This window comes from Salvelinus sp. IW2-2015, linkage group LG5, assembly GCF_002910315.2.
Source record: "Salvelinus sp. IW2-2015 linkage group LG5, ASM291031v2, whole genome shotgun sequence".
In the NCBI taxonomy this organism is placed as follows: domain Eukaryota; kingdom Metazoa; phylum Chordata; class Actinopteri; order Salmoniformes; family Salmonidae; genus Salvelinus; species Salvelinus sp. IW2-2015.
Genome location: NC_036844.1, coordinates 34,230,199 through 34,242,352, shown reverse-complemented (window position 1 = coordinate 34,242,352; position 12,154 = coordinate 34,230,199). Strand labels below are relative to the sequence as shown.

At 42.6% G+C, this 12,154-nt stretch overlaps 1 protein-coding gene across 1 annotated transcript; it reads left to right on the top strand.

The window, feature by feature from the left end:
- Positions 1–6,867: 6,867 nt before the first annotated feature.
- Positions 6,868–11,794, top strand: LOC111963682 (ADP-ribosylation factor-like protein 3). The gene is made up of 6 exons (XM_023987194.2): positions 6,868–7,067; positions 7,295–7,438; positions 8,162–8,278; positions 10,135–10,185; positions 10,376–10,561; positions 11,240–11,794. The coding sequence occupies exons 1-6, from the start codon at positions 7,050–7,052 to the stop codon at positions 11,291–11,293; spliced, it is 570 nt and encodes a 189-aa protein (XP_023842962.1). The 5' UTR covers positions 6,868–7,049; the 3' UTR covers positions 11,294–11,794.
- The last annotated feature ends 360 nt before the right edge of the window (positions 11,795–12,154 follow it).

Below are 12,154 nucleotides of genomic sequence, written 5' to 3'. Positions count from 1 at the left end.
CCGCCTTGTCTGAAGCAATATTATTCTCATTCATGCAGACGCAATAGTATACACCAAAACATGAAATCAATACACTGAACAACACACAGCTTGGAAATAGTTTGTGGTATCTGAGTTTTCTGGGTGTTGGTCATACAGTATGTCAAACTGACCAATATTTCTGTGAAATATAACCTATAATTAATTACAATATGAGTTAAATAGTTTTCCTTCCAAAAATGTTTTTATGAAGTATGTTAAAAAGCAGCTTTTCTGTGTTGGAATGGTGTTGGTGTACCCCAACAACAGAATGGTGTGGATGTATACCGGTCATAAAAAGTATTCATACAGTATGAGCAGACCACTGACTGGCCAGCTCATCCTWCTCAGAGGATGACATTATCCTCTATCAGGAAATAACAAGCAAGTTTGAGGTGGGGTTTTTGAAGTGTGTTTTCTCCGATTTATGCTCTAGTCACAAATACTAGAATAGGATGAGTCAACAACATTAATTTGGGTATAAGTTAACAGAATATTAACTTTTAAAAGTGAGATTTTCACTGGACAGTAAACCATGAGAAACTGCCATCCACTGTAAGTGACTTAACAAACGTTGTCACTACCATAAACCACAGCTCAGATTAAGTCTGATATTAGTTAATAATTAGTTGATCAATTATTTTTCTACATGTGAATTTTATTATAGATTTACCCTTGTGATATTCAGTGGTTTGATGCTGGTGCCCAGATATTGTGTCTTCCATAGTCTCAGCGTCTGAGAGAAGGGTTCTCAGGGCAAAAGTGTAGAGAAAACCTTTGGTAATCTTTAAAACTTTATCTGTTTTTCTGTAAAATATACTTTCAAAACACTCCATCAGATGTGATCAGATATGGAACAAATGGAAAAATCACGTCACACTTGGCAAAACTCATATTACTTGTTTGATGCAGTTGTTTTCATACTCTCTGAAAACCGTAAACTTCATAAAACCCAAGGCTAGCTGGCAAATTTGATCGAGTAGATTAGCCCAGAGGGTTAGAGTTAGGGTTAGGAGCTCCAGAGGGATGAATCTGATCAGAGATAGCCCAGAGGGTTAGAGTTAGGGTTAGGAGCTCAAGGGGATCTGATCAGAGATAGCCCAGAAGGGTTAGAGTTAGGGTTAGGAAGCTCCAAGGGGATCTGATCCAGAGATAGCCCCAGGATGCGGGTTAGAGTTAGGGTTAGGAGCTCCAAGGAGAATCTGATCAGAGATAGCCCAGAGGGTTAGAGTTAGGGTGTTAAGGAGCTCCAAAGGGGGATCTGAATCAGAGATAGCCTAAGGGTAGGGTTAGGGTTAGAGCTCAAGGGGATCTGCATCAGAGATAGCCAGAGGGTTTAGAGTTAATAATTAGTTGACAATTATTTTCTACATGTGAATTTTATTATAGATTTACCCTTGTGATATTCAGTGGTTTGATGCTGGTCCCAGTATTGTGTCTTCCAAGTCTCCGTCTGAGAGAAGTTCTCAGGGCAAAGTGAGAGAAACCTTTGGTGAACTCTTTAAACATTATTGTTTTCTGTAAAATATACTTTCAAAACACTCCATCATTGATCAGATATGGAACAAATGGAAAAATCACGTCACACTTGGCAAAACTCATATTACTTGTTTGAGCATGTTTCATACTCTCTGAAAACCGTAAACTTCCATAACAACCCAAGGCTAGCTGGCAAATTTGATCAGAGATGCCAGAGGTTAGAGTTAGGTTAGGAGCTCAAGGGATCGATAGAGATAGCCCAGAGGGTTAGAGTTAGGGTTAGGAGCTCCAAGGGGATCTGATCAGAGATAGCCCAGAGGGTTAGAGTTAGGGTTAGGAGCTCCAAGGGGATCTGATCAGAGATAGCCCAGAGGGTTAGAGTTAGGGTTAGGAGCTCCAAGGAGATCTGATCAGAGATAGCCCAGAGGGTTAGAGTTAGGGTTAGGAGCTCCAAGGGATCTGATCAGAGATAGCCCTAAGGGTTAGGGTTAGGGTTAGAAGCTCCAAGGGGATCTGATCAGAGATAGCCCAGAGGGTTAGAGTTAAGGGTTAGAGCTCCAAGGGGATCTGATCAGAGATAGCCCTAAGGGTTGAGGGTTAGGGTTAGGAGCTCCAAGGGGATCTGATCAGAGATAGCCCTAAGGGTTAGGGTTAGGAGCTCCAAGGGATCTGATCAGAGATAGCCTCTAAGGGTAGGGTTAGGAAGCTCCAAGGGGATCTGATCAGGATACCCAGAGGGTTAGAGTTAGGGTTAGGAGCTCCAAGGGGATCTGATCAGAGATAGCCCAGAGGGTTAGAGTTAGGGTTAGGAGCTCCAAGGAGATCTGATCAGAGATAGCCCAGAGGTTAGAGTTAGGGTTAGGAGCTCCAAGGGGGTCTGATCAGAGATAGCCTAATGGTCCACAATAGCTACAGAGGCACAAAAGGAAATTGCGCTAAAAACCCACAATCCTCACAAGAGGCAGAATAGCCACTGCACATGTTTAAATTAACATAAAATTTTTGTATTGTACCTTCTCTCTGGAATCTCCAGCTGTTTTCCTCAAAGGACAGTGGCAGGACGCAGAGGTCTCCATGGCCGTGGTGGAGCCTACTGGAGTAGACAGAGAGAGAAATGGCAGAAAAGGAAAGGTAAACCGCTTTGGGCCGCTGATGCCAGGAGACTGGTCTGGGGCTCACGGTGATGATGGCCTATCACTGAACAAAGACCACCACTGCCATAAACCAACAGCAATAATGGATATAAAACTCAATGGGTAGGAGACAGACACACACAGCAACCGCTCAGGGGAAAGTCTCAGGTAGTCTCCTCCTTCTCCATTCCAGTTTCACAGTGACTGTCTGTTCCTTAACCTGTGTGAACCAGTCAACATGTAATCCACTCATAACCCATTTTAACATAAACAGCACACATTTAACCACCATAACCCATTTTAACATAAACCAGCCCACATGTAATCCACTCATAACCCATTTTAACATAACCAGCCTACATGTAATCCACTCATAACCCATTTTAACATAAACCAGCCTACATGTAATCCACCCATATACCCATTTTAACATAAACCAGCCTACATGTAATCCACTCATAACCCATTTTAACATAAACCACCACATGTATCCACTCATAACCCATTTTAACATAAACCAGCTACTGTAATCCACTCATAACCCATTTTAATATAAACCAGCCTACATGCCCATATGGTCATTTAGACCTACACTGTATAGACCTGTGAGTACCGTGTTTTTATTCCTTAATTCAAGAAAATAATATTGACATCCATCCTTGTGTAATATACTCTATGTGACACCATTCACTGTAACATTGAATTATTTGCAGTTACCTAAATGTTAGATCTRCCTGTGGCTCACTCATACTGAGAGTACCTGAGGAGAAAAGATGAGTGTGAGCTTGTAGGGCTGGCATCATGCGTACAGAATAATACTGGTGGATAAGTGTGGGAATGTGCGTCAGACGAATATGACTCATGGCAATACGATGCATGGGTGGACGAGGACCAAATACTAAAACCAAACACAGAGAGAATTTGCTTAGAAATTTCAGAGTTTCAAAGTCCAGAGAAATGTTTTTGTTTTGGGATAGAATAGAGTTTATCGGCAATAGAAAAGCGAAGAGATTCCAGGGTGCAATGGAAGTTTAAAACACAAATTGTCTCAGTAGTTTATGACATCATCAGAATAAGCTCCCAACCCCTTTTGTCTTCTTGTATGGCGTTATCCTCTCGCTCAACGTATCAGCAGCAGTGCAGCTTGGAACTGCCCAGAGCTGGAGCAGACTGGACCTCAAACCGGACTGAGTCAGACGTGCACTGTCAGGGCTCTCAGCTCTCACTCTAGGCTCTGTCACAAATGGCACACTATTCCCTAGACAGTGCACTACTTTTGACCAGCGCTGGTCAAAGGTAGTGCACTATATAGGGAATAGGGTGTCATTTGAGACAGARCCTAGAGGCATCAGGCCATGAGACTGAGAGGTAGTCACCACTAGGATTACCTTGGCAACACCCTCTCCTCTTAGCAGTCCAGGTGTTTGTATTGCAGTGAGTAAGTAAGGAGGCCAAACAGAGCGGTTGGTAGGGCTGCTATAGTTGTCATTTAATTTTAGTCAGGGTTGCTTTCTCTAAAGTCTGATAATATTCCAAAATAATGTACAATCTTTTTTTGACTGTCTATTATATAATTTACAGTCATTTAACAGTCATTTGTGCTGGACTGCATTGTGTAAACTGTAGCAATCTGCCAGGATTGTGGGTTTGACTCCCACGGGGGACAAGTACAAAAAAGTAAGAAAATGTATTCACTCACTACTGTAAGTCGCTCTGGATAAGAGCGTCCACTAAATGACTAAAATGTAAATGTAAAACGCAATACCTCTTTGTTTTTTGTCACTCTGACAGTCTGGTTCAGCTGTTGCTCAGGGTTGGCACATTAATAATTGAGGATAGAGACTGGAGACTCGAGACTGTCACCCTCTGCAGCTATACAGGAGGGGAGGATGTCACTCACGACAATCACTGCAGGAGCAAAGTCAATTTAAGAAAGATTACTGTGACATAACTAAGGGGGACAGCCCAGACTGGCTCTATTGTGGCTCTGTCCCCTTTTAGAGGACAGTGAACAAAGACTACCCTACTTGGTTTATAATAGACCCAGACCAGGGAACTGCAGGCGTTTGTACTGAGAGAGGAAGAAAAGGACACCCAAGCTTCTAATTCTTTAGTAAAGGTCCTCTGATGGTAAAATGAAGTTGTGATTCTTTCAAATTTGAAACACTTTCATGAAGCAATTTTTACTTCAAACACGAAACACAATGGAGAGACTCAAAAAAGACTTGAAGATTGGTTGGGCCTATGTTCTATTTTCCTCACACAAACATCCATGATGTCAAATATAACCATCTGATGGTGATCAATGAACCCCAGCTTGACTCTGACTGGATTTCCCTTGGTATTATTCACAAACAATCACTGCGTATTTCATCGATTCTGACATATCCTGGAGTGCATTGTACAAATGAGGTAAATCAATGTGTCTGAGTGGCAAAGGTTGATCCCCCGGGGCCCTTCACCACTCAATCTAAATGTAAACATGGCCATGTGTCCCACAGCTTCCAACAGGAGGTCCTATTGTAAATGAGGTAACCTTTACACGGGTCGTGACTACCTGACCAAGTTGAGAAGTCGGAAGATCCTCCTATTTCTACAATTTCTCTTCTTAAAAGCTGATTACAGATTTTAAACCTGACCATGACCCTGACCTTAACCTTAACCCTAAACATTAACCACACTGTTAACCTTATGCCAAACCATAACCTTTAATTAAGACCAAAAAGCTMATTTTAGTTTTCATARATTTTTACAATATAGTTGACTTGACTTTGCAGTTTKGCCATCTAGTGAGAACCCTTTCCACATGACTGTGTCCACATACATCAGTGTCCAAGATGGACAGCATTAGTGTAGAGCTCAACACACCTACCTACCTCACCACTTGRTTGAGAATTCTACCAAATGTATTTCATTATCTCCATTGAGAGGTATTGGGCTTGTTGTTAGACCCCTGTCAAGACTCATGTTCACACTACACACGTTTCTTTAAGTATTGATAAATGTTGATAAAATACTTTCTAATTCTTCAACTTATTTTTCAGCCTTCCTCTACGAATGAATTATATATCTCTTTCTAAATGTATCTTTCCTCTCCTCAGCAGCCTCCACTGTTCTTCAGCTGTATGAGCATGACTCAGAGGAATCAAAGGTTTTGGTCACCAATGAATGAATGGTCATACAGTATGTCATTCTGACTCAACATGTTTTGTTTTATTGTCTTACGTAAGGAAAACACAGAAACAATGTTTGAAACATTGAAACAGTAAACCAAGATTTTTGAGGAAAGCAGACTATGGAGAAGGATCACGGCTTAGAGGATAATGGGCAGAGACCAGAATAAAGCAAAATAAGGCTGATATTTTCCTTCTTCCAGCAGAGTGATGGAGAACCCTGGGTGTCCTGTAACAGGTGGTGGTTCAGAGTGATGGAGAACCCTTGGGTTCCTTAACAGGTGGTGGTTCAGAGTGATGGAGAACCTGGTGTCCTGTAACAGGTGGTGGTTCAGAATGATTGAGAAACCTGGGTGTCCTGTAACAGGTGTGGTTTCAGAGTGATGGAGAACCCTGGTGTTCTGTAACAGGTGGTGGTTCAGAGTGATGGAGAACCCTGGGTGTCCTGTAACAGGTGGTGGTTCAGAGTGATGGAGAACCCTGGTGTCCTGTAACAGGTGGTGGTTCAGAGTGATGGAGAACCCTGGGTGTCCTGTAACAGTGGTGTTCAGAGTGATGGAGAACCCTGGTGTCCTGTAACAGGTGGTGGTTCAGAGTGATGAGAAACCCTGGGTGTCCTGTAACAGGTGGTGGTTCAGAGTGATGGGAGCCCTGGGGTCCTGTAACAGGTGGTGGTTCAGAGTGATGGAGAACCCTGGGTGTCCTGTAACAGTGGTGGTTCAGAGTGATGAGAACCCTGGTTCCTGTAACAGGTGGTGGTTCAGAGTGATGGAGAACCCTGGGTGTTCTGTAACAGGTGGTGGTTCAGAGTGATGGAGAACCCTGGGTGTCCTGTAACAGGTGGTGGTTCAGAGTGATGGAGAGCCCTGGGTGTCCTGTAACAGGTGGTGGGGAGGATAATCCAGGTAAAGTCTTTAATGCATGGAAGGGAGGAACTGGAAGAGCAAGGGAGGGGCGGAAGCCAATGGAGGCGGAGGAAAGGCGTGCACAACAGGGAGGGCTAATCGGGGCCCCCTAATCCCTCCCTGGCCCCCACCTCCTCCTCCTGAGGGAGGCCAAGCAGGAGATGACTCCACCCGGCTCTGGACGCTTCAAACGGACATAAGGGGGACCAAGGATCTATCTGTAGGCCTATTTACAGGGTACCTGCTGGACAACACTGTGCTCAACTCTGACGATTCACCATAGAATGAGTCTTTGTCTCTTACCTGTCCTCTTTCCTGCCTTCTGAAGCACATCATTCAACATGGGAGAAGTTCAAAAGGTAATCCAGCGTTGCTACTTTCTGCTGATCTTTGAGTTTGATGGGAATGTACATGTTGAAGAGTCCTAGAGCGTGATTCARGGACAGATTGTTTCCCCTTTTTAATAAGAAGCTAACTGATGAGTTAACACTTTCTCTGCAAATAAACTACATAGTAGTCCCTTACAAGCTTCCTAATTGCTTTCTGTGTCAGTTTCTAATATCCTATTCTCTCTCATTTCGCTCAGGGGTTCTTTTCGGTGCTACAGAAATTAAAAGGAACCACAGAACAGGAACTTCGGATAGTCCTCCTGGGTCTAGACAACGCTGGCAAAACAACGCTGCTAAAACAGCTATCATCCGAGGATGTCAACACCATTACTCCCACACAGGTCAGATCCGATCCTGGCGTGCTCTGAACTTACATAAGCAGGCCATGTAGTTTTGTAATGACAACCCTGTGACACTTCCTCCCTCAGGTTGTTGCCCAAGGCAACGTACCACATAATGGCACTTACTCAATAGAAGCATTTTTTTTACCTGCCTATTCAAAATCTGATCTCTGATCATATCAATGTCTTAGATGACTGTACCAGGGTCAGGACACTCCAGGTCAAACGCTACGCGGCTCTGGAAGTAGACAAGTAGTATCCTCCAATCTGGACTTTAACACATCAAATAAGATGTTCATATGTCTCTAAAATACCACAGAAGTGATGCTTGACTTGGTTCTTCTYCATACCATGTTATCTGGTAGCAAAGCATCACAGCCGGTTGGTTTGTGCAGTCCCTCTGTCGCAGAAAATAGCACATTGGCAATGATACATTTAGCTAGACTAAGAATAGAGACTAGGCTGAGACTTTAATCCGGGGGTTGAAGATTACTTAACCATAAAGTCAGTTAGGGTGCAGCGCACATTTTGTAAGCTCCAGGTAACAAATCGAGGTTCAAGTTTTATATCATTGTATCTGTCTTTCTGGTCATGTCAGGATTTGGTTCTAATAAAATGATGTTATAAATAAATGCTTATTTAGAGCCACTAGTAACAGAATAAAGCTGTGTTCTGCTAAACTGTGTTAGATCAATGAATTTTGCTTCTCCATTGATGCCAAAGGGCTTCAACATTAAGAGTCTCACGTCTCACGGAATGAAACTGAACGTGTGGGACATCGGAGGACAGAGGAAGATCCGGCCCTTCTGGAAGAAATATCTGGAAAACACAGATTTGTTGGTGTGTAAATTATGTTAGCCCTTTTCTCATTTTATTTTGTCTTATTACAGTGGGGSRRRAAAGTATTTAGTCAGCCACCAATTGTGCAAGTTCTCCCACTTAAAAAGATGAGAGAGGCCTTTTCATCAAAGGTACACTTCAACTATGACAGACAAAAAGGGGGAAAAAAATCCAGAAAATCACATTGTAGGATTTTTCATGAATTTATTTGCAAATTATGGTGGAAAATAAGTATTTGGTCACCTACAAACAAGCAAGATTTCTGGCTCTCACAGACCTGTAACTTCTTCTTTAAGAGGCTCCTCTGTCCTCCACTCGTTACCTGTATTAATGGCACCTGTTTGAACTTGTTATCAGTATAAAAGACACCTGTCCACAACCTCAAACAGTCACACTCCAAACTCCACTATGGCCAAGACCAAAGAGCTGTCAAAGGACACCAGAAACAAAATTGYAGACCTGCACCAGRCTGGGAAGACTGAATCTACAATAGGTAAGCAGCTTGGTTTGAAGAAATCAACTGTGGGAGCAATTATTAGGAAATGGAAGACATACAAGACCACTGATAATCTCCCTCGATCTGGGGCTCCACGCAAGATCTCACCCCGTGGGGTCAAAATGATCACAAGAACGGTGAGCAAAAATCGCAGAACCACATGGGGGGACCTAGTGAATGACCTGCAGAGAGCTGGGACCAAAGTAACAAAGCCTACCATCAGTAACACACTACGCCGCCAGGGACTCAAATCCTGCAGTGCCAGACGTGTCCCCCTGCTTAAGCCAGTACATGTCCAGGCCCGTCTGAAGTTTGCTAGAGAGCATTTGGATGATCCAGAARAAGATTGGGAGAATGTCATATGGTCAGATGAAACCAAAATATAACTTTTTGGTAAAAACTCAACTCGTCGTGTTTGGAGGACAAAGAATGCTGAGTTGCATCCAAAGAACACCATACCTACTGTGAAGCATGGGGGTGGAAACATCATGCTTTGGGGCTGTTTTTCTGCAAAGGGACCAGGACGACTGAAAGGACAGAATGAATGGGGCCATGAGATTTTGAGTGAAAACCTCCTTCCATCAGCAAGGGCATTGAAGATGAAACGTGGCTGGGTCTTTCAGCATGACAATGATCCCAAACACACCGCCCGGGCAACGGAGTGGCTTTGTAAGAAGCATTTCAAGGTCCTGGAGTGGCCTAGCCAGTCTCCAGATCTCAACCCCATAGAAAWTCTTTGGAGGGAGTTGAAAGTCCGTGTTGCCCAGCAACAGCCCCAAAACATCACTGCTCTAGAGGAGATCTGCATGGAGGAATGGGCCAAAATACCAGCAACAGTGTGTGAAAACCTTGTGAAGACTTACAGAAAACGTTTGACCTCTGTCATTGCCAACAAAGGGTATATAACAAAGTATTGAGAAACTTTTGTTATTTACCAAATACGTATTTTCCACCATAATTTGCAAATAAATTCATTAAATCCTACAATGTGATTTTCTGGATTTTTTTTTCTCATTTTGTCTGTCATAGTTGAAGTGTACCTATGATGAAAATTACAGGCCTCTCATCTTTTTAAGTTGGAGAACTTGCACAATTGGTGGCTGACTAAATACTTTTTTGCCACACTGTATATCTGTAATCTGTTTCAGAGAGTAAAATAGTTTCCATTAACTACCGTTTAGATTTAGACTACAGCCTGTTCTATTGGTTGGGGAAAAAACTGGGCATTAGTTTACTTCAGAATCTTCAATCTCAATTAAAGCTAGAAACTGAATAGAGAATCAATCTTATTTATGTTACAAGATAATAAATGTCTCAGTTTGATTCATTATTCTTCTTTCCTCTTTTCTCTTTCCTCCAGATATATGTCATAGACAGTACAGACAAGAAGCGGTTTGAAGAAACAGGACTGGTGAGGCCAACTGAAATAGCTGTTATACCCTATTCCACAAGTGTTGTCTTGTAAAACGTTAATGTTAACAGTAAGCTTTGCATATTAACAGTGGACATGCAAACCTTTAAGTGCTGGCAACACAGATGTAGTCTCCAAGACTTTGTTCAGCTCTGAGTCAGATAACACTGCTGGTCCTTTGATCTCTCAGGAGCTATCAGAGCTGATTGATGAGGAGAACCTGAAGGGGGTTCCGGTGCTCATCTTTGCTAACAAGCAGGACTTGGCCACGGCCTCGCCCGCCAGCGAGATCGCAGAGGGCCTGAACCTGCACACATACCGCGACCGGGCGTGGCAGATCCAGGCCTGCTCAGCTGTCTCTGGAGAGGGTGTACAGGTAGGCCACAACATCTCTCTCAAAATAGGACAAATCATATCAGTTTTATGAAGTTAGATGGACACCGTATCATGATATAAAATAACAACAGTACTGTATCATCCTCTAGGACTTACAAGACAGATATTAAAGGCATCATCCGATATCAGTTCATGTTCTATTCCTCTTCATGTGGTACAGAAGGGGAAGTGCAGCCTGTCTGCACTGTAGAAAATATCCTCTTCTCACTCTGTTCATGTAGTAAAATAATTGAGAGCCCACAGGAGAATCAGAAGTTATTCTCTGCTGGCCACCATGTCATTAGTAGAATCTTTTCCTAATATTTTCAGATCATTTCACATACTGTGCAGGAGATTCTGTCATTACAGTTTACAGTAGGGTTGTCGGAGCAACATCTCAGTAGGGGGGAAATTAAGAGCGAAAACAAACTGGTGGGGGGTCGACAAATGTTTTGCCTCATTGTCGTGACACAACATGGATGCCGTGTAAAGCTCCAGATTATCATCTGCCCCTGAGTACTGTGCTGGAGGATCAGGTCAGGAGGTCAGGCATGATGTCCTTTGACCATACGTAACACAGTACAGTATACATTTACAACCGGTGTATGCTTTGATTGCTTTGGGAAATTCTGTAGCTTGGAATATTTCATGTGTATATGTGATGTATTTGTTCTCACAGGACGGCATGAACTGGATTTCCAACAACATTGTAAATAAGAAGAGAGATGACTAACCCCTGAATATCCAACGTGATGCTTTTTAAACACACTTTTGAGTGTTTCACGTACATATGTTGACACCCAATGCAACGGTGACAGGTTTTATAGATGAAGGCTTCTCTCTGAAGATGTCCCCAAAACATTTGAGAGCTTGCTGGCTTTTCAAATCCAGCCACAAGAAAATGGATGGAAGATTTTGGGTTCACAACAGAGACCATCAACAAGAGAAAAATCACAACTCCCGGCCCCATTAAGGGTTATGCTCTGGAATGATACTTTCTTTGATTTAGTCGATGAAAGAAAAAAACGATCCTTGAAGAGCACAAGTAAAAACAAGGGACAGAGCGTGTAATGGGCGAATAGCCCAACAACGTTTTGAGTAGAACATCTCTCTTTAGTTTAAGGCTTCATTCATACACTCACAAAAAAAGGTTAGATTTTGTAGTTTGTGTGGTTTCACTGTTTGTAAAAAAAAAAATACAATAAATCTATATTGTGTGAATTGAGACTGTGATATCAAATAAATATTGAATTGGAAGAATCTCTTCATACTTGATGTGATATGCTTGCTTTGTACCATTAATGTAGACAAGCACCATTCCATCCCCTGTCACTGGTTGCCTGCCTTGTTGTCAGACAGTAAGTCAGTGCTGCCGCACAGTGGGCACTGTCGTCATTACACTTGAGGCAGGAATGGTAAACACACAAAAAAAACGATTTGGTCTGTGTCAAATTCATTGTACATTAATGTACTGTATATTCCTGAAGACTATTCAGTAAAATGTAGGTCACACAGACGATGAGGGCACAGTGAACAACTGAGAGAATAGTATCTGTGTCTTTATAGACTATGGCCCTTAAATTCTATTGACCTT